General features: G+C 44.9%; 1 protein-coding gene and 1 long non-coding RNA gene across 4 annotated transcripts; one reads left to right on the top strand and one right to left on the bottom strand.

Annotated features, from left to right (window-relative positions):
* Positions 1-2384: 2384 nt before the first annotated feature.
* Positions 2385-5703, top strand: LOC136366240 (uncharacterized). Its single transcript, XR_010744493.1, has 2 exons — positions 2385-2764; positions 4053-5703. It is a non-coding gene; the product is annotated as an uncharacterized lncRNA (long non-coding RNA).
* On the bottom strand, positions 5575-21363 carry CRBN (cereblon). Of its 3 annotated transcripts, none has more exons than XM_066327160.1 (11): positions 21223-21363; positions 17702-17814; positions 16633-16835; positions 15636-15785; positions 14133-14295; positions 12785-12847; positions 12278-12362; positions 12004-12119; positions 9392-9456; positions 8069-8200; positions 5575-6601 (listed from the first exon to the last, which is right to left on the bottom strand). In XM_066327160.1, exons 1-11 carry the CDS (start codon positions 21287-21289, stop codon positions 6415-6417), a joined length of 1344 nt encoding a protein of 447 aa, XP_066183257.1. In that variant the 5' UTR covers positions 21290-21363; the 3' UTR covers positions 5575-6414. The 3 variants fall into 3 exon arrangements, with proteins under 3 accessions (XP_066183257.1, XP_066183258.1, XP_066183259.1); XM_066327161.1 differs by having other exon boundaries at positions 17702-17811; positions 21223-21353; XM_066327162.1 differs by having other exon boundaries at positions 17702-17870; positions 21223-21301.
* Positions 21364-22712: the final 1349 nt, after the last annotated feature.

The raw sequence follows: 22712 nt of genomic DNA, 5'->3' as shown, positions 1-22712 counted from the left end.
GTGCCTGGGAATTTGTGGGAGGCAGCAAGGGAAGAGGGAAAGTGCTGTTTGTTAGTGAGGGAAATCTCACAAGAACAGGATGGTGCTTCATTTAATGAGGTGATTAAATTGAAGCCTCCTTGGTGTCATTTCTGGAACTACTGAAATCTTGGGAGAGGTGACAGAATTCAGGGCTGCAGACTCCTTTAAAGGTCCCACCAAAGTGCAGCTTCAGGGCAGTGGCTGTGGAGGTGGTAAAATATTAACACTTTTACCCAAAATTGCCGTCAGGGTCCAACTCCTCTTGGAGAGAGGATTTTTAAGGACAAAAGCTTGAAATTTATGATCTTGGCATGGACCAAATGGATATTTTGGACAAAGTTTAGCAGGGAGATCTTCCCCTGAGTGCTGAGCTTGAATTTCCAGCTGTTGGCCCTGAGAGGGGCCGGGTGTGCCTGCTCAGATTGAATCACTGGCTCATGTCTGAAGGAACCTTTGCACAACCAGGATGAAGGATGACAACCCAAATCATGCAGATGAATAGCAAGGAATTGATTTAAATTGATTTATTTAAATTGATGCTGGTAGTGATTAACCTGAGAAGACTTTAATCAGAATTTTATTCCTTATCTTCTCTGGGTCAGTCAAGCCAGCACAGATTGGAAGTGAAACTCTTTTATTTTTTTGCAGCCAGCCTGTTTAAAACACATCACAAACTCAAACACTTCCTTGTCCCACCTCGACGATCAGCAAAACCAGGTGAGTTTGGAAACAAAATGAATTTTATTCTTTGCAAATGTTTGTCAGAGAAAGGCAGAGAGAAGGAGGAGTTAAAGCAGAGACTGGGCGACCCCTGGGGCAGTCAAAGAGAGGAACAAACGAACGGCAGCAGAGCCAAAATGAGGTTTGTTAACACAACACCCGAGTTTTGGGCTGAAAGGTGAGTGAATCTCTGTGAACAGTAAAATTTGTTCCATGAAAACCTAGAAAGGAAAAATGTAACAACCTGAATGTGAGAATAAATCACCTTCTGACCAAAACACGAAGCGGTGAGAAGACTCGCAGCCTGCTGCACACGAGGTGTGTGGACAGTGGGAAAAAGAAACGATGGGGGGAAAAGAATCGGCTTTTCCCGCAGGAAGAAAAAAGGAGTTTGGGCTGATTTATTACAGCATCCGATGAGCCGAGGGGATCCCGGGAAAGGAGGCGGGACCGAACCGGGACCGGGAACACACAAAATACCGGGAAAAGGAGGCGGAACCGACCCGAACCGGGACTGGGAACACACAAAATACCGGGAGAAGGAGGCGGGACCGACCCGAACTGGTACCAGGAACACACAAAGTGCCGGGAGAAAGGGGCGGAACCGAACCGGGAACACACAAAATACCGGGAAAAGGGGGCGGGACCGAACCGAAACGGGACCCAGAACACAAAAAGTGCCGGGAGAAGGGGGCGGGACCGAGAGACGGAACACACAAAATACCGGGAAAAGGAGGCGGGACCGAACCGAACCGGGACCTGGAACACACAAAATATCGGGAGAAGGAGGCGGGACCGAACCAGGAACACACAAAATATCGGGAGAAGGGGGCGGGACCGACCCGAACCGAACCGGGAACACACAAAGTGCCGGGAGAAGGAGGCGGGACCGAAGCGGGAACACACACAGCTGGGAAAGGAAATTCAAGCGGCGGCTCCAGAAAGCGGCGGAGGGCTCCGGTTACAGCTCCGGGACGGCACAAAACACACAGAGACAGGACCCGGGCGGGGACAGAACCACACACAGAACCAAAGAGAGACCCAAACACAGAAATAAACACAGAAATAAACACAGAAACACACACAGCACCCGGGAAGGCGCCGCCGGGGGCGGGAGGGAACCGCGAGCGGAAAATGCATCTCGGCCACGGAGCCGGGCCGGGGAGAGAGCGGGCAAACCGCGCCACGGTGCGGGACAGGGAAACACGGCCCGCGTAGTGTCCAAAATACGGACTGCGCAGTATGCGAGCTGAAAATACGCACTGCGTAGTATTGAAAATACGGACTGCGTAATATGCGAGCTGAAAGTACGCACTGCGTAGTATTCAAAATACGCATTGCGTAACAAATGAGCTGAAAATACGCACTGCGTAGTATCCAAAATACGCACTGCGTAGTATCCAAAATACGCACTGCGTAGTATATGAACTGAAAATACGCACTGCGTAGTATCCAAAATACGGACTGCGTAATATGTGAGCTGAAAATACGCACTGCGTAGTATCGAAAACATGCACTGCGTAACAAATGAGTTCAAAATACGCACTGCGTAGTATCCAAAATACGCACTGCGTAATTTGAAGACTTGGAAATACTCATTGAGTGATATGATTATGCACCGAGTAATTTAAAAGCCTGAAAACACGTAGCACCGCGGGCAATGAATTTAGGAGCGAAGACGCGCGGAAACCCGCCGGCAGGGCCGCGGAGTGGTGCCCGGAGTGAGAGGTTTAATAGCGGTAAAATCTGGGGGATCTTGGCAGGGAATTCCCGCTGCCTTAAAGCCGCTTTGAGCCGCTTTGCCTCCCAGCTCTGAGGGGACGGGACCCACCGCCCGGAAACGGAAATGTGTGCGTGCGCCACCGCAAAATGCTTCCGGCGGGAAACTGTTCCCCAGGCGGCGCGGGGTTCCGGCTCCCGCTCCGCGAGAAGCCGCCGTGGCCGCGGTGTCGGGAAGGGGCCGCGGTGTCGGGAAGGGGCCGAGGTGTCGGGCTGTGGCCGATGCGTCGGCGGCTCCGCGCGGGTGAGTTTTATCCTCCAAAAAAACCCCGCGTCCCGGCTCGATTCGCAGCTCCATGCGGAACGCGCGAGCTCCGCGGCCGGCAGGAGCCGGAGCGCATTTCCTGCAGCACAGCTCCTCCCCTGTGTGCGCGGGTTTTCTGACAGAGCCGCGGGAGCCACAAGCGCTGTGTGCCTCTTTAATCCTTTATTTGTTTTCGGTGTTCCCCCTCTTTTGCTACATGTGGTTTTTTGTGGGTGTGTGGGGCTGTGCCGGGCCCGCCGCCCGGGCACTGCGGAGTTCCAGATCCCAGCCGCAGGGATGTGAGCACAACACGGCGGCGTTTGTTCTTCCCTTTCCCCGCAGCAGATGCAAAGTGAGGCGCGGAGTTCTCTTTTCTCTTCCCCCTCCTCTCCTTTTCCCCTTTTCCCTCCCGCTCCAGCGCGGAGTGAGTTCTGACCACCTCTGTTTAATATAAAGCTTTACGCACTGTGTGTGTGTGCCTTCAAAACCTGTTGGTAATAAGGTTTCTTCAAGTTCATTTTGTTTTCTGGCTGAATTCTAATTTCTTCCAGCTTTACGGTTACTGGAGAGATGGCAAGCAGTAAATGCAGTGCATCTGCCGAAGATTTCAACACAGTCTGATTCCTTTAACGTTTAAAAATTGCCACATAAAATTACATAAAACACAATTGCGGGCAGCTACAGTTCAGCACTCAGTTAAATGACAAGTTATTATATTTTTTCCAGTAACCCTGCACTCTAAATAAAAGTCTTACCAAATTTCTGTTTCTGTGAAATGTGCAGTTGCCGTGGGTTTTCCTCATAACCAAATTACTTATAAGTTTAATCTGCATTATAATTAATATAATGCTCTGTTACCTTCTGTTCAGCTAAGCAAGGCTAATTTCTATGAAGTTCATTTTGTAAATTCCATGTCTGCTAAGTTTCAGTAAGTTTAGACAATGTTTAATTCCAGTTTTATACAGTAAGAAGTTTATATATAGTAAGAAAACTCCCAGCCAGTAGGTGCTGCACACAAGGTCTGTGAAAACTGTGGAAAATTAATTATATGAATAAAGAATTAGGTTTTCCCACATGAAGAAAATGGAGTCTTGGCTAATTTATTACAAAATGTGCCATAAATCCTGTTTGATTAAGGATTGATTAATTCCTGTGTGAAGCTACTCAAGCAGGGTAAATGCAGTAAATATTCATTAAATCAGCTTTCCTTTCATTAGCTCTCCTAAGCAGCTGCTGTCTGCATTTTTCCATACTGATGTTGCAAATTTCCCCTCATTCCCACCAACAGTTTTCTCTTCAGCACAAGAGAAAATCATGGAAAAGATGGAAAATCTGAACCCAAGTCAGGAACCATCCCCAGCTGCACACACCCTGCAGTGCTGGATGCTCTGACACCTCCCAGTAAGAGCTGGATTCACCACAGGATCCACCCTGGAAAGTGCCATAAACTCCAAAATAACAAACACCACACAGGTGAAGCACGTGGAGCAGCATCATCAACAATAAAATTTAATTAGCGTTAATTTACCCCCGACTTACCTCATCATATTAATTTACATTTGACTATCTACACAAAACATCCAAAACAGGCCGATTCTGGATTCAAACTTTGCCTTTTTGAGAATCCCAAAGGCTCAGCCTAAAAACCCCAAAGAACTGAACCTTTGGAAGTTCGGTGGCAGCTGAGAAAATCCTTTTAAAATCCCTTTTCCCAGTGGCTGCAGGGAGCATCCTCCAGCCCCTGTGAGGGTGACAGAACAGACAGGAGGGCTCTGGAGGGGAAAAGGAACAAAATAACCCAAATTCAGAGCCCACACAGATGGGCTGTGTGTGAGAGCTGCTTCCACTGGACTCACACACAGAGCATTCAGAGTCTCCCTCTCACACCAGTGAGAAAAATGCAGCTTTTCTCAGATCAGTGATCATTCAAAAATATTAAAAATCGGGTATTTTCCAATTGCAGATACTAAAACTATCCAGAGTTTCTGAGTAACATCATTTGCCCTTCAGCACATCTCTACCTCTTTTTTGATACATTCTTAAGTAATATAAATTATTTTTCAACACAAGCAAAAAAAAAAAAAAGCATATAAAAGGAAATAATAAATAATCCAGCTGATAGGGACTGTAGGAAAAGGATGCCAAACTCCTTTTCCAAGCTTAAAATGAATCATTCTCAACAGCCAGAAATGTTTTCTGGATGAAAATGAGGCGTCATCACCCTCTGTTTGCTCAGAGCCACATCCCAAATCTTGCATTTCCCAGCTCACTGCCAAGTCAGGGCACTGCACAAGGAGCTGAGCATGGATTTAAAGGTGTCTGAAGAAGAGCAGGAGCAGCACAGAGGTAGAAAGGTTCAAAGAACTAAACCTGAGTTACACAATTTATCTCTACACACTTGGCATGACAAACAGCCAGCAGCAAGTCCATGGTTTGGGGTTTGTTTTTCAGCTGGAGGTACCACAGAGCCACAGGAATCAGCTCCTGGTGTGCCTCAGCTGAAAGGATCTGTCCCTGCTACACCAGCCTGGAGCCTGGCAGAGCCCAACCAACCAGTGCCTCATGTCTTAAACTGGACTGGTTTTACATCACTGGGAAGAAATTAGGAGTGAATGCTAAAAGCTTCGCAAGAAAAACAAGTGTTTGTGCGCACAAGTGTTGAAAAAAATCTCCATTGCCATCACCAAAGTGCATTCTGAGAGGAAAAAACTCCAATAAATCAGTGGCAAAAGCTGCCCCGGTGAGCACAGACAAAATAAAAACCAAACCAAAGCAAGAATCTACCAAGAAGCCTCCCCACAAAAAAGCACTGCCTTTATTTCTGTTTTATTTGGAAACTTTTTGCTCTTTGTAAGGTGATAATGTGAAGTTTGACTTTATGATCTGAAAGGTGAAACAAAATAATTAAAAGGTATTTTTCCTTCCCTTTGTCACAACAAGGACTACTTAAAAATCACCTCGGTGAGGTGTTGTAGAGTCCTTGCCAACCCCCTGGACACCTCCACTGGTAAATTACCCAGGAATAATTTGGGGAAGTCATTGAAGCACACTGAAGAGAACATGACAATGCTGTTTACCCTCTGGGACTGACCTGTGCACTTCTTACCAACAGTTTCAGACTTCTAAAGTCAAATGGACTAAACAGAGGAGACAAGCTGTAAGGAACAGACACTTCTCCATGGGCTCCATCCTGGGGGGCAGCTGCAGTTCCAGCTTTTGCACATTCCAGCACTCAGAAACTCTCGGGCTGCTTCTCTCTTCCACGGTTATTCGGCCAAAAAGCTGAGGAACAGCACAAGCAGCAAACCTGCAGGACTTCACAGAGTTAGAAACGGGGATTCTCAGCAAACCACGTGTCAGTGTATTATAGCCAACACCCCACAGCAGGGAACTGCTATCTACCATCCCAGGAATACTGCAGAAATCAGACCCTGCTCGTTGGGATTTCAGCTGGGTTTTAGTTTCCATCCCTTTCCTTTCACTGCAAAGTGAGAACTTGCACAAGTCCAACTCAAGCGCGTCCACGCGGATCCCGGATTTCCTGCCGTCCTACACGGACCTTGCTCATTCCTGGTGCGTCCCACAGGGTGAGGCTGGCTCCCCGGGGCTGAGGGAGCAGGGGACAGCCCTGAGGGGACAGCCCGGGGCTGTCACAGGCACAGCAGGGGCGAGTGGCCCCGCTGGCAGTCCTCGCCGTCGCCCTCGGGGATGCGCGGCAGCAGCGCCGAGCGCGTCAGCCCCCAGAACCTGGGAGGGGACAGCTCCTTCCTGGTGGCCGTGAACTTCCAGCCCATGTGGCTCCCGCAGATCCGGCACTGGGCGATGGTCCAGGCGTACCTGGCAGGGCACAGCACAGCCTCGGTCAGGGGAAGGCAATGGGAAAAGGCTTCAGGGGGTGACAATCCCCACGCTGGGTTTGGGTGACATTCCCCAGCTGGATTTGGGTGACAATCCTTAATCTGGGTTTGGGTGAAAATCCCCAAACTGATTGTTACCCAAACAACCCTCAAACCTGGCTTGGGTGACAATCCCCAAATTGGGTTTGGGTGGCAACTCCCAAACTGGGTTTGGGTGACATTCCCCAGCTGGGTTTGGGTGACAACTCCCAAATTTGGTTTGGGTGACAATCCCCAAACTGATTGTTACCCAAACAATCCCCAAACTTGGTTTGGGTGACAATCCCCAAACTGGACTTGGGAAACAATCCCCAACAGCATTTGGCTACCAATCCCCAGCTGGATTTGCAAAGAATCCTCAGGAATCCAATGCCCAGCTCCCATCTAAAACCCTGCAGAGCTTCAAAAACTACAGACAAAACCCCCACAAACATCCCGCCCCCAGAGCCCTCTCTTGCCTCTTCAAAGAGAGGAAGCAACCAAAGCTTTTTGTTGTTTCAGCTTCCAGCAGTGAGAAGTGCTGAGAGCCCTAAGGAGGGCTCAGAAAACTTCTCAGAGTGAATTATTTCATGGGAATGAAAGTGATTTTTGCCCTGCTCCCCAAATAACAGGGACTGCTGCACTTCCCACAGCAGCAGAGCTTTTCTCTAACAGTTTTATGAGGCAGAACATGAATATTTCAAAGCCATCATAAAAGAGCTGAGAAAACACAAAAGGATGAGCAATATTAACTCCAGATATTAAAAGTCTCAAATTTTCTTTAGGGAATGTTAAAATGTGTGATAGAAATGCCAGACATCCTGCAAGTCATTGCTCAGTTCTATGTGATATTCCAGGAAAAAAAAAATCCTGGATGCAAGACCTGTTATTATCAGGCAAACTTTTACATCTAAACACTTAAATCTGTTACTGCCTCAGAGAGGCAGATTTGTTACTAATTATTAAAATCAAAGATAATCAGATCAGTAAAAATATCGGTAATTTTAAATTCCATGTAACATTTATTCCATTTTTTAGATAGAAAAATGTATTTCAGTAGACTAATTGCATTGCTGTATTCCAGTTTTCATTTGCACTAAAGCTGTGTGAAAACAATTCTGGAAACAGTTGTACTTTAAACAAAACTACACACAAAGGAATTTCCAGACAACTTGGTTTAAATAGTTTAGATTCTAGTCTATGTTTTGAAATCTTAATTATTTTCTCATTTTAAAAAGAATTAAATTCGGCAATATTTTATGTGATTTTTTCTATTTTATTCAGCATTTTGAATAAGTCTAAATTTACTTCCTTATTTTTCACATGAGCGAAATGATGACGTGTGCCTAAAAACCTCAATATTTAGTATTCCACCCTCCCAGAAACAGCCAATTTGGGTAAATTTTTAATAAAATGTTGCTGTTCTTACCCAGGGAACCAGCTGTGCTCTGTGGAGGGCCTTCCACTGAGACTCAGGTTGGAGGCTTTATATACAGTGAGGGTTTCATGGATGTATCCATGAGGATTCACATAGGCTGCCATGGGCCCACACAGGGATAAGCTAAAAAAAAAAAAAAAACCACAGAGAATTTGATCAGAAAGCAAAGAAAACCAAATTTTTTTTTTAAATATTATTCATAAAAGTATTAATAATAAAAAACAGCTCCCAAAAAAGTGGCAAATGTAAACAGAGGAAAAACTGCCAGTTAAGCCTAAAATATTTCAACAGCAAAAAAAATCACCCCATTTTTTGTAGGGGAGGAAAAAAAAGGTACCTTGAATTATAGTATTAAAACTGAAAGAAAATAGATGCTGATTTAAAATATCATTGCTCATATGTGCTTAGAATTGCAGGAAAGTACAGGATAAACTAAACAGCAAGTTCCAAGAAAAGCAAGGAAAATGTAACTTTAAAAGTAAGCAAAAATGTTCATTGATTGCTCCAACTTCTCAGCACCTTCTGTTCAAAGTTCACCATATTGACACAGCAGCAATGGTGGTGTCTGCAATCCATTATTTGATCAGAAGATAAGAAATGGCTTTTAATTACCCCATCAGCTCCTTATCACGCTGATAAAGAAAAACTGTGGGGAGTCTTTGTGAAGCCAAACCACGATTTAACCTTCCCATTGGCAGAGGGGATGGGCTGAGGGGACTTAATCAAGATTAAGAGCAATGACAAGCCTGACAGCAGCAGCAATTATTTGGGAAATGTAATCGTTGTTAAACGGGGGAGATATTGTTCAGGGCAAACACAGAATGGGGCCAGTTATCAGGAATAACCTGAAATTCTTCCTAGAAAAAAAAAAAAGGATTGCAGCATTTAAGGGCTTAAATAGAAATCTGAGAGCCTGTTGATACCCCCTAATTAGTGCATTTTAATTTGTGGCCTGTTGACACATAAATGAGGTGCTGAGAAATGGAATTTGAGATACCAAAACCTCTATTCAGAAATACCAGGATAAAAAAAAATATCTTTATGTGACACATTCACATTTCAAATTGTTCAGTGCAGGCTGCTGGGGGTGTGGCACAACACCAATTTCTGCTCCAATATACCTGGAAATGCTGAGATTCCCTCACTTTTTATTAAAAAAAAAGCTCAAATATAAACTCTCTATAAATATTTACTTCAATTTTATTGGAGCTGTGGCAAACCCAGCAGTTTGAAGATTTAACCCAGCTTAATGTGCTTTGCTGTGCCCGTGTTTGTGACCGAGGAGCTGCCCAAGATGAAGAGTAATAAACTCACCTGAATATTTCATTCTTGGTGGTTATTTCTGTGTCTTGGCATTGCTTACAGCACAGAGATGTACACTGGGAAAGAGAATCAAAGGATAATTTCATTAATTTCCAGATGCTTGTCAGCAGTGGGAAATAATAATAATAAAAAATGTCTCTCCCTTTCTATCAGAACAGACTTGGGACCAATTGTTTTGTTCATCTGAGCAGCAGTCACTGATGTGGGATATTTTTTATGTGGGGTATTTTTTCTATGCATTTTACTTATTTAAACATTCATTATGATCTAAAAGACAGAACAATTTTCCTATCATCCCCTCACAAAAAGCTCCACGCACAGAGAATTGGATCTGACTCCACGAAGATAATAAATGAGCCAACCTTTTAAGGTCTCCAAAGGCTAATTTAGAAAAAACAACCTTTGCTCTTCTGCAGTACAGCACAGAAAAGGCAGATGAGACAAATGCAATCATTAAGCCTTTCTTAAATTTGAGGGTCCTGTAGATCAATGGGTTTAATTTGCTCACAAAAATAGGTAAAACATATTGATCTCTCTCCTGGAGATGATAACACATTAATCCATCTTCTACAATTTCTACAGAGTAGAACTGAACAATTCATCACTGACACTGCCCAGAAAAGCAGCATTTAAATCAGCTCAGCAGAACACTCCCCTTCATTTGCAGGATGAGCATTACTTGTACTTCTTTTTCAGGGTGATGCCTGTGAAATTCCCCCTAAAATGAGCCACGGGATTTTGGAATAAAATCCTGCACCCAGGGAACAGGAACAGTTCTCTTAAAACCCGGACTCTGTGCTTCTGAGCTCCCTGAGCTATGACTCCTGCACTCTGCTGTGACACCACACACTCAAATAAATCTCTCTTTCCTCTCTCCAGAGGTTTTGGCTGGATTTCAGCTGCTCCAGCTTCTTTCCTGGAGGTGCCACTGGTCCTGCCCTGCTCTGCTCACTGGAGATGAGGAAGGAGAAGAGCTCCAGCACCAAGATGCTCTTTATTCCCTCCTGAAGCTCCCTGGCCTCTCTCTCCTGCCAGAGATCTTTATATTAACCCCTCTCACTCACAGAGCACTGAGAGTCCAATTCATCCCCGATTTTATTCTATGGCTCCACTTCCAAACCTCTCCAATGACTGCAATTAGCACTCCCAGGTGGAATTCACAGTGTTACACCTGAGGGTCAGGCACATTCCCTAAAATCAGCATTGGTTTTAACACAACAGGGAAAGCTGCTAAAAGTACAATGTAACTCAGAGACAAAGGGAAGTGGGTCAGCTCTCAGGATCAGTTTTATTATTGGAAATTACATTCTGAACAAGCCAGGGCATACTAAAGAACTGGCTAAAAAAATGGATTTTGGATTGGACCAAAACTCTGCTAAATAAACTGTAAAATGCTAAATAAAATGTAAAATGCACTCTACATTCTGACACTAACACACAACAGTTTAAACACATTCACAGACCAAAATGTCACATGATGATGAAATAAACACCTTTGGGGTATAAGCTACATATAGGCTATATTCAACTTTAAATTGAATTTATGAGGGTAATTTTAAGTTTTCCCGTCTCTTTGGAATTTATGGAAAATACATAATTACCTGAACATGAACAGTTCTCAGCATCATTTGAGTATCAGGGCCTTTTCAGAGCTTCAACTCAGAAAAGACAAGTGAAATTTAGTCTGATTACAGCCTCAGGCAAAAAACCTGCCCATTTTGTCTCAGAATTTGGAAGAGACTTTTTCTGTCTCCTTTCTTTAAATTTCTTGTGCATGAGCTTTGGGAAGAGGATCACTATTAAAATGACCCTCAGGGTTTCTTTTGCCCAGAAACAGGCAAGAATTTAATGACAGTACTTTTTAGACAAACAGACTAAATTCCCACTGCTCTGTATCCATTAGACACACACAGTACTGCTATTTAGAAAATAGAAATTATTATAAAGAACTGTACTACACAAAATTAGAACATTTTAAGGCCATGGCAATGGAAAGAAGGGAAGGAAAACATTTTTTTGAACATATTAACAAGGAATTGCCTATGAAATAAATGTGTCTTTTACAAAAAAAAAAATCTGTTTAATCCAATCTTTAGCTTTATGCTCAATACTAGGAAGATTTTTGCCACAAAATCCACAAGTTTCCATGGCAAAATGAGACTTGATCGTGGTGTCAGTGTGGGGCTGTGATGGTTGTTAACAACACTGGACTTCTAGCACCATCTCTTGGCTAAAAGAGTGCTGTGCCACGCTGAAATACTTCTAACAAAACCAAATATTACTAAGTATTATATATAAGTATATTATATTCTAATATATTATTAGAATATATAATCATATATATATTATAATTCTATACATTTTTATATATTATAATAAAACATTCTTATATATTATTATGTATTTCTTGCTTGCTGCCAAACCAAACCCACCACTGATTCACCATTTTTCCTTCTGAGCGAACTTTCGAAGAACTAACGGAACACCCAAATTCATCCTCTGGAAGGATTAGCTGGATTTTCCCATCATTTCTGGAAGGGACTGTGACAGTCAGCCCTATTTTCTTTTGGCAATTTGATGGCAAATGAAGAAGAAGCACTCACTTTGTTCATGATGTCTAGCTCACAGCGGAGCCTCTGCACGGCGCTGCCTATCTGGAGCAACTGGATACGTAAAGCATCATCGATGGGCAGGCAGGCAGCAACTCTGTAAGAAAAATCTAGAAATGAGGAAAAAAAGCAGCAGGTCTGTTAGAATTAACAGAGAAAGAAATCCAGCTGTTGCTGTTTACCACAGGTAAAAATATCTAAGCTGTGGTGTCTTAAGAAATTATAAAAAAAAAAAAAATTGAAAATGTGGGTTCATAAAAGCTCGTACCGATTGGGTTTGATGGAAGAGATTCATCTTTGAGGTTTTCATCCCACTCATGGAGCTGCCTCTTGACTCTTTCCATCAAGGTTTCCTTTTGTTAGAAGAAAAGCCTAATTTAAATACATAGGTATTGCTGTTTTCTTCTTAGGGAAAAAAAACAAAACAAAAGGGAAGCAAAATGTAGAGTAAGCTCTTTTCCCTAAGTGGACAGTAGCTTTTAATTAAAGAATAATTAAAGAATCACTTTGTACCTACATATTTTAATTGTTTTTGCTCTGAAACAACACAGAAGGAACCAGAATCTTTGCTATCCCTCCCAGACATTTGCTCTAGGAAGGAGGGAACAACCACAGAGGGGGGAAGCCTTTCCTGATCTTTTCACACTGCACTGAATATAAAATGCTTTAAAATGGAAATCACGAGCCAACAAAATTAAAGCTTTTCTATTATTCTACACTTAGGTATTACAGCTATAAAGCTCATTGCAGGTTATTTGATTTGGGGTGAACTTACAGCATCATAAAGAGAGTAGAGCCAGGGGGGCCAAGATGTCAAACTTGCACAGTGGAACTTCCTCTGAAACCAAACCCACAGAAATATTTATTCTTTAACAAGAGCAGATTTTAGGGAAAGGTTTTTCTAAAACAAATAAAAGTGATTATTTAAAGATACAAGAAATTATCCCCATCAGGACCAGCACTTCACTGTGAAGCTTCCAAACCCATTTTCAGATGCACTGAGGGCTAAGCCTTCTGAGCAGGACAATACATGGATTTTGTCACCAAACCTGTCTCTGCATTAGAGGTATTTCTGGTGTTTAGTAATAAAAACCTATGTTTTTTTAAAAGGGTATCTATGTGAAATGGAGACAGTTGAAAATTTAAGTGCTGTTCCTAAATCTCCACCAGCTGTCCCTGGAACCACCAAATTTGCACCACTGTAATGTCATTTGCTTAATTAACCAATTTTCTCCAGTGATTTTTGAACACAGAAACGCAGAGCTGGAGTTAATAAAAGTCTAAAAAGCAGCACAAAATGTAACTACATTTGCTTTTCAAAAGAGGAGCTCACACTGCACTGCAAATATGTACAAATTCAGTTTTAACCTCCCTCTTGAGGGCAACTCTCCTCATTTACAGATTACACCAGTAGCGAGGTGGAGGTCAACAGGACAATTACTCTGCTCTGGGTCTGCAGCCCAGGTTTTTTCTACAGTGGGTTCACTTCATTTCAGCTTCACCTGACAGGATGAGCCTTGGAAAGAGATTTCCACCCCACAGCCGAGAGTTTCTGGGCTCATTAACTCACGTGAACTTGATCAGCAACTCTGAGAATCAAGAGCTCTTTGCTGGCAATGGAGTTTTTGATTTGATTTTGAGGGTACGAGAGTTTAAAACCATTGAAGGAAAAAGCAAACCCAAACATGAGCTGAGTTACCAGGATTCTGTATTTATTTTTGGAGGTAGTTCCAAAGATCTCTACAAAAGATTTCAAGGTAACTTTTCTGCATCAATGACCAAAACAATGGAGTAAGTAATAAATACAGATATAAACTGGCCCAGGTTTCCCAGAGAGGCTGTGGCTTCCCTGGAAGTGTCCAAGGCCAGGATGGATGAGGCCTGGAGCACCCTGGGAAGGTGGAAGGTGTCCCTGCCCATGGCATGGAGGGGGTTTAAGGACCTTTCCAAACCCTTATGTGACTCCATGAAAAGCAGGAGGTTGGAATCTGCCTTCCCTGTTGTGCCTCCTCCTCTACAGATAGAACTGGAGACTGAGAGGCCATCAGAAATTAAGATAAAAAAACCCCTACAAAACCAGAATAACCCAACAGAAATAACTAGAAACAGAAATAGTTTCTCACCTTTTGGTACTTCTGCCACCACTGCCTGATGGCTCTGTCCTGCCAGGAGGTGGGTTTGGAAGAGGGAATCACGTGGCACCTGCTGAGGGACTGCAGCTGCACTGCTGCCATGGTGGGAGGCAGCACTCTCTCAGGCAGGATCTGCACTTTAGCCTGCTGGATTCTGAGAAAGGAAACGAAAAGATGAGGTGTATATGTATTTTTTTTAATTTTTTTTTCAAATATGTGCATTTAAAAAATGGATTTTATTGCTTATGGGAAGACAGGCTGGTGCAATGGATTAATCCTCCACCCTACTACAGAATTTAAACAACCATGAGAACTTCTTTTTATTTTAGAGCACTGCAGATCTGTTGGGATTGTGGTGGACAGAACTACAGACAGATTGGCAGTGACAACACAGCTGAATGTTCCACAGTCTCAGCACTTACAGATTTAGATTTTTGTCTCCTCAAGTTACTTCTGGTATAAATTATCAGCTCTTCCATCTCAATGCCTCGGTTTAGCTGAAATGCACATTGCTACCTTCCAACCACAGAAGCTTCTGTGCTCAGCCAGAGGTCAGAATCAGCAGAAAGAGGATACAGACTCTGAGCAGATTTTAATATCCCAGCATCAAAGGTCACCTTTTCCACAAAGACCTCAGCATATGTTATGTGGCTACTAAGAATGCTGTCCAGCAGGGAAGACTTTGTGTTTCATCAGGATTATGCAGCAGAAATCCTGAAATTTTGAGGGGTGTGTCATTACAAATTTCTAATTTTCTCACAGGGACAGCACTGAATTGGCGACTTACAATAAATTATAAGATTATGTTGTGCCAAAAGCATTCAGGAATCAGAAATGCCAACAATTAGGGGAATGTTCTTCTTGCTAAGGAGCTCTGGACAGTGAGTTCCCAGTGACAAAGCTGCTGCTGCAGGTGTCCAAGCACTGCCACCGTGTGTCCAAGCAGGGCTTTTCCTAAGCTCTAACATTTTGGAGTCTGTTATTTGGAGCCAAATGTTAGAGAGCAAAGAGCACAGGGATTCTTCATTTCTTCAGCTGCAGGTCACCAACCCACAGAAATGCTGCTCCCAGGCCTCTTTCTAAAGCAATGCTGAATTGCAGGATACAGGTGAGAGCAGCTCTAGTTTAACAGATCAGGAGTAATAAGTACTTCAAAAGCCTGGTAGAAAATATTACAGAAGCTCTAGCAATGTGCTAAGAATTGTCACATGTTCCCAGATGAATGCAGCAGCCTGGACCTCTGGCCAGTGACACTGCCATGGTGCAGGGCACGATGCCAAGGAGCTGAAAATGAGGAAGGGCTCAGCATATTCTTACTGGATGTTCAAGATCTTGAGCACTTTTAGAAATGGAAAAAGGCACTGATTACATAATACAATAAAACTAGTCAGAAGAGCCTCTAAAGATCACAGCCATCAACTGGAATATAGAAAGTAAGAGAATACTCCAACCAAAGGTGACTTGTGTATAGAATTTACTGCATAATTTTCTTACCCATCTGACTGTGTTCGTATTTCCAGCACCTTGAACCTCTGTCTTCCTATTGCTTTCACCTTGACTGTTTCAACCCCATATTCCTGCTCTTCTCTGTAGGCATAGATTTCTGCTGTCGTTCCAAAATGTGCTTCCCTCTCATGTGCATTACTAAATGTAACAGAATTAAAGGAAAATTAAATTAATTACCCCCCCTCCAGACAGACTCCAGTCTACCTGCACTGACTGTACATGACTGGTCTGATCAAAAAAGCAATTTTTGGTGAAATACCTTGAACTAAGCACAATAATAATTTTTCCATTATAAAGCAACTCCTACTGTTTTGGTGGGTTGGGGTTTTTTTGCCAAGTGACTTGGTTTTATTTTAGGGTCTAGATGAGACATTCTCATGCACAGGGATCACCAGTGTGTCAGCATTTCAAATGCAGATACTGAAAGCACCAACATTCTTTGGATTGACTTTATAACAGGAACTGTTCCCACCTCCCACACAACTAATCCATAGTAAATTGCAGGGGCAAGAGGGAGGAACATTCCCCATTTCTTCTGGCACTGATCAGCTTCTCTCTTTTCCACTTTTCTCTCACCTCCTGTCTCTCAGCTCTACTGTGAAACATTTGCCAGTGCTTGTTAATTCACACACAAAACAAGCAACAATACAGCTCTCAAAACAAGAATGTGACTTTTACATTTCAGGTCAAGGCTTATTCTTGAACAAGCTGGAACAAACAGTTACTGAAATGAAGAGGATGCTCAGACAAGGAAGCAGATCAGCACTTGCTGTTTCCCCACACAAACACGTGATGCTGTCAAAGCACCTACATTGCCATGACACACTGGAAGACAACTTTTTGTTAAGCAATCTCAGTGTGTTATGGAGCACACAACTGATGCAATTATCTGCTTTAATACCCACAGAAACTGCGCTAAAAAAAAAAAAAAAAAAACAAAACCATGCTGCACACACCAGCGACCCGCCCGCCGTGGCTTTTTTACCTGTATGCAAGGACAGCAAAGGTTCTGTCTTTCTGAATCAAATTCCGCACCATGCTGACCTCTTGGGGGCGGAAGAGCTGCAGCGGCAGCGTCTGCCCGGGGATCAGCATCACCATGACCCGCGGCAGCACCGGGATCACCTGGCAGCTGTCGTCGTCGTGCACCGTCCTGCCGTGGAACTCCTCCATGTCCGAGCCCAGGTACTGCCAAGGGCAGGGGGGGACAGTCAGCCTGGGACATGGGCTCTGTATTTTCTTTCTCAAAGGAAACTTTTCAACAGGTTTTTTGTTGTTTTCTTTTTTCCCCCAAAAACGACCGTGTGTAAGCAATATTCCTTCCCCATGACAACAGGCGGTGTTTGCTGTTTGTGTGACTGAGCCAATGGCAGAGGTGTCAGCCCTATGGAGCAATAATGTGTCTTCTCAGCATGTTACAGAAGGGCTGAATGAATTGTAAATAAAACCTTCTGCTTTCTACTGCCTCCTGACTGGAATCAAGCATCTTTTATTTCGTGTCCTATCATGACAGGTGGACACCACAGTGAGCACAGGGCTGGAGCTGCTCTGCTGGGAGGAAAGGCTGGGAGAGCTGGGGGTGTTCAGCCTGGAGAAGGCTCCAGGGTGAGCTAATTCCAGTGTCTGAAGGAGCTACAGATGGATAAGGATTCTTTCCCAAGGCATGGAGTGGCAGGACACAGGGAATGGCTCCCCAGTGCCAGAGGGCAGGGCTGGGTGGGATTTTGGGAAGGAATTCCTCCCTGGGAGGGTGGGCAGGGCTGGCACAGGGTGCCCAGAGCAGCTGGGGCTGCCCCTGGATCCCTGGCAGTGCCCAGGGCCAGGCTGGACATTGAGGCTTGGAGCAGCCTGGGATAATGGAACAAGTCCTTGCCATGGCAGGGGTGGGATTGGATGAGTTTTAAAGACTCTTCCAACCCAAACCGTTCTATGATCTTATGATTCTGTGAAAATAAAATTAAGTTTGTGGCTTACAAGAACATTACAAGAAAATGATACAAATCCCATGCAAATCCCTTCAGGATGTATTTAATGGAGAATGTATAATAACATACCACATGTGATGTGGGCAAACTGGTATCAAAATTAATGATGTTTGGCTTCTCAGCTTCTTTACTGTCTTGGTCTTCCACTTCCATTTCGTTGTCATCCTCTTCCTCGCTCTCTGCTGAGAAGCACATACAGAATATTGTGTAGAAATCAATCAGCAAAGACTGTGATATACTGAGAAAAAGCTGAGAATCGGGGAAATGCATTCAATATTCCCAGTCCACGGCCTTACACAGGGAAATAAACCAGAGGAAAAGAATTTTCTTGCTGTTACAGCAAAATCATCGCTCTATAGAAAGGGTCAGAAGCTGGTAATTCATTTCTGAAAGGCTAAAGAACAACTTTCCTTGGAAGAAAATAATAGACAAAGGCTGCCAGTTCAGCTTTTCACTACAGTGGTGCTTCCCCATCTCAGCTCTAAAGGTTTTCTGTCAGCACACCAGGATGCCAGATAACTTCATTCCTTGGGATGCTGAGGGAAGAGTCTGAGGCTGCACAAACCCCAACAATCAAACTGCAAGGGAGTAAACAGCAATGGGAAACTCCGTGTTCATGCAGAGACTCCTGCTGGTGTTTCAGACAATTTAATTGCTGTGTGTTCACCAAACACAAACCCAGCAAAGGCAGCTCCTGAAGAAGAAAAATCACAAGGCTCCAAGGGATTGCAGATATAAAAATAGTGTTTAAAAATTACTCCTTCCTTCCCATTTAGCCAATCTAAAGTAATTTTCAGGCAAGAGAACAATTCAATTATCAGTCACTGCATAAACTGACCCTATTTCTTTGAACACAAACATTACTTATACACCAAGTCATGTCTAAACTACACATTAGCATAAACCAATCTCCAGGATTCTTACACCAAGAGCTGCTGGGTAAGGGATAATCCCAGTGGTGCTGAAAAACATCATTTAGACCTTGAAAGCTATTACAAGATGGGAAAAAATATTTTTACAACCGTCTGTCTAGTTGCCTGCCTTTGCAATTAATATCTGCTAAAAATAATCCAGAGTTGAAAATGTAAAAGGTGGAGGGACCATCTCATCCTGAAAGGTTCTGCAGGGAAATCTCAGAAAAAGGAAGATGCTGCAGAAGCAAAGAATTTTCCTTCAGAAATGGGAGCACCACTAATTTCCCTATTTCTGAGAGTGGGAGGACAAAGAGAACAGTGAAGAAGACATTGGAAGCTGATTTTAGAGAACCTTTTTTCCCTTCTCTGGCCTCCAGACACATTTGTTAAATGCTCCCACAAAATGTTTAGTCACTGGTCTTATTTCTGCTTCACCTCACTTATGTTGGTTTTTTTTTAGTAGTTCATAGTTTATAGAACATGCCCTTATGCAGCTCCATCCTATACTGAATCTATCTCAGCAAGAAATGATCCAGCACGACAGGAAAAGAGGTTACAGACTCTCTTTGGTCTTGTACCTAATTACAGCCCTTTCAGCAACAAGACACCATCTGCCTAATGACTGTTAAAAATACTCCACATCTATAAGAAATCCCTTATATTCAATTAGCCACCCTAACCACGAACAATTACAAAATGCTGAAGATGTCCAGAACAACCATTATTTTGCTTAGCTTGATGGAGGAGAAGAGCAGGAATTTTTTTTTTGTTTGCTTCTGGGGCATCACTGCAGGATGGGGGAGGGAAACAAAAAAAACTAAATCTGATTTTTTCCCTGTGCTCCCATCCGGCTGCATCCATCATTAACAGTTTTAACAGGCTGCCTCACTTGTTTTTTGGTGGTTTTTTTTTTTTTTTTTTTCCTGAGAGCAGGAGGAATTAGCAGCAGTTGATTGGAAAGAATTGTGCCCTGCAAACTTTTGCTGGCCGTTGCCAAAAGCGCACAGTGGCTGCTGTGTGGTGCTGGCTCAGGGACGATGACTCATTTCACTGCAGCACCATCAGCCAGCCCAAAACACAGAAAAAAACCCTTCCCTCTCTCTCCTCCTCCTCCTCCTCCCTCTCAGCTGGCAAAACAAGCTTGAAGCTTTTACACCCCTCCAAATAAATACTGGGGGTTATTTAGCCTTAAATTCCAGGATTAGCAGCAGCTCCAGCACACGGGGAGGAGGGAAAAGCGAGAGCTGAAGGCTGCCCTGCATCACAAAAATCCCATTTTCCTCACGTTGGGTCACTGACACAACCCAATCCACCCTCAATGCCTTTGTGCAGAAACGAGGAAATACAAACTTCATTTAAAGAAAAGGGACGTGGTTATATACAGGTCATAATAAGGTTATATTCAGGCTGTGTTTCCTAAAATATTTGTGAAATAGCCTATATTAAGGCTGTGTTTCCTAGAATATTCAGTAAAACTGTTTATATTATGATGATATTAAAGCTGTATTTCCTCAAATATTCCAGGAAAATTACTCATATTATGGTAATATTAAGGCTGTATTTCCTCAAATATTCCAGGAAAATTACTTATATTATGGTGATATTAAGGCTGTATTTCCTCAAATATTCCAGGAAAATTGCTTATATTATGGTGATATTAAGGCTGTATTTCCTCAAATATTCCAGGAAAATTGCTTATATTATGGTGATATTAAGGCTGTATTTCCTCAAATATTCCAGGAAAATTGCTTGTATTATGGTGATATTAAGGCTGCAATTCCTATGATATTCAAGAAATATTTTCTTAGTATTTAAAACATACAGGCCTAAAGAGCTCACAGAGTTCCCTGCCATGGGACATGGCTCTGGTTCCTGGCAGGATCTCCTGCTCCCTTCTCCCCTGCAGGCTGAAATAATGCTTCTTTCCAGCTCTGCTGCTTCCCAAACCATTCGATCTCCTGTCAGTGCAGAGGCACCATAAAAAGCCCCACGTTATTATGCAATAATTAGGTGTAATTCCCTGGGTGAGGAATTGCACTGGCGCGTGTGACCCGGGCAGCACACGGGATCCAGCCCCGAGCACCTCCGCTTCCCTACTTATTCCCACTGCAAAACACAGCAGACACTTCCTAAAACAAACCACGTTTTCCTCAGATTGTAGGTTTCACCGAGGTCTCGATGCGCAGAGAAGCGTTTTGCCCATCCTGGTGCAAACCCCAGGACGCGTTTCATCCACCCCAGCGGCTGCCCCTTACGTGTCCCTTCCTGCCCCGCACATCCACGGCCCCCAAGGAACATCCACGGCCTCCATGGGATACCCAGGGCCTCGGTGGGACACCCACGGCCTCCAAGGGACACCCAGGGCCTCGATGGATTTGTTGGATTTGTCGGAAGGAGCCCCGGAGCAAGGCCGCAGGAGCCAAGGCTCGCCCCCGGCCGCCCCACACGGCCCGGGAGCGCCCACGGCTCCGCCGGCCCTCACCGCTCCCCACAGCGCCCCGGGGCATTCCCCGCCTTCCCCTCGCTTCGCTTTCCCTTTCCTCTTCTCCTCTCCGCCTCCGCTTCCTTCTTTTCTTTTCTTTTCCTTCCCTTTTTCCCCCTTTCCCCTCCCGGCCCGCCGTGCCCCCGGCTCGGCGCTTCCCCCGCGGGTGCCGCCGGCGCGGCCCGGCCCCTCACCGGGCACTAGCTGGAGGTGGTTGCCCATGTTATCCCGGGGCTCCCCGCCTCGGTCCTCGGCGGCCATCGCTGTTTACCCGGAGAGCAGGCTGGGAAGGCGCCGGGGCGGGGGCAGCAGGCGGGCGGAGGAGGAGCCCGGGCGGCCGGAGCGGCGCCGGGAGCTGCGGAGCTGAGGGATCCGTGCTCGGCCCGGGAACCGCGGGGCTGTGGAACTGAGGGCCCCGGGAACCGCGGGGCTGCGGAGCTGTGGAACTGAGGGATCCGTGCTCGACCCCGGGAGCTGTGGAGCCGAGGGCTCCGTGCTCAGACCCGGGAGCTGTGGAGCCGAGGGCTCCGTGCTCAGACCCGGGAGCTGAGGGGCTGTGGAGCCGAGGGCTCTGTGTTTAGCCCCGGGAGCTGTGGAGCCGAGGGCTCCGTGCTCGGCCCGGGGCTCACACCCACCGTGTGCCCGGGGAAGGACAGCCCTTGGCGGCCTGGAGGGCTCGGCACAGCGGTTCCTGCCCTGCTGCAGGGCACGGCCGGGGCTGAGCGGGGCAGAGCCGGCCGCGGCCGCCCCAAGCGCTCCATGGCCGGCTGTGGCTGTGGGAGAGCGGCTGGGTGCCAGCAACACCCGCCGTGGGTTACACCGCGCGGGTGGAGGGCTTGCAGAGAAACTAAACACAGAAAAAAAAAATAAAATGAAAATCTATCAGCAGAAGAGAGACTTGGAGAAGGCGCAGCGAAAGGTGGCGAGGTGCCGGGGGCACTGGAGCAGTGAGGGAAGGCTGAGCTGGGGTTCTTCGACCCCGACAAGAGACGGCTGGAAGGGGATTTTATCCGTGCACACACATGTTAGTAACTTAGTTATTAAATATACGAGTTACAGTGCCAAGAGGACAGAGCTAAGTGGGACACCAGCAATGGCACGAGAGGAACGGGCAGAAACCGATGCTCGGAAATTCCACCTGGACGTGAGGAAAACCAACTTCTGTGCAGTGAACGAGCACTGGGACAGATGCTCAGAGACGAGTCTCCTCCCTGGGGATATTCCACTCCAGTCTGGACACAATCCTGTGCCCTGTGCTCGTCAGCACAGTCCTGTCCTGATGGCAGGTTGGTGGCATCACCAGAAATGGTTCACAGGATGCAAACCCACCTGATACACCCCAAAAAGTTCCACGCCGCTGCCTCTGCCCTGCCCAACTCTCCCACGAATGCTCCATCTCATTATTTGTTATCATTTCCTTCTCCTTTCAAAAATCCTCAAAAATGCCTTATCATGGCCCTGCCTTTCTCTCCATTAAAATGTTGTAGTTTTATTACTGAAATTTTTGTTGCATTCTTCGTTACAAGTCACTAAACCCATAAGTGCTCCCGAGCATTTTGCAATTCCTCTATCTCAGCCCTGTTTGTTGTTTTCTCACTAAAAAAGGTGTTTTGTTTTTTTTTTTCAGGGAAAAATTCTATACCTTCTGCTTTTCTCTTCAGTATCTCCCATTTCAGTTCAGCAA

Source organism: Sylvia atricapilla, chromosome 11, assembly GCF_009819655.1.
Source record: "Sylvia atricapilla isolate bSylAtr1 chromosome 11, bSylAtr1.pri, whole genome shotgun sequence".
Lineage (NCBI taxonomy): Eukaryota > Metazoa > Chordata > Aves > Passeriformes > Sylviidae > Sylvia > Sylvia atricapilla.
Note: the sequence above shows the minus strand (reverse complement) of the source record. Positions and strands in the feature narration are given on the sequence as shown.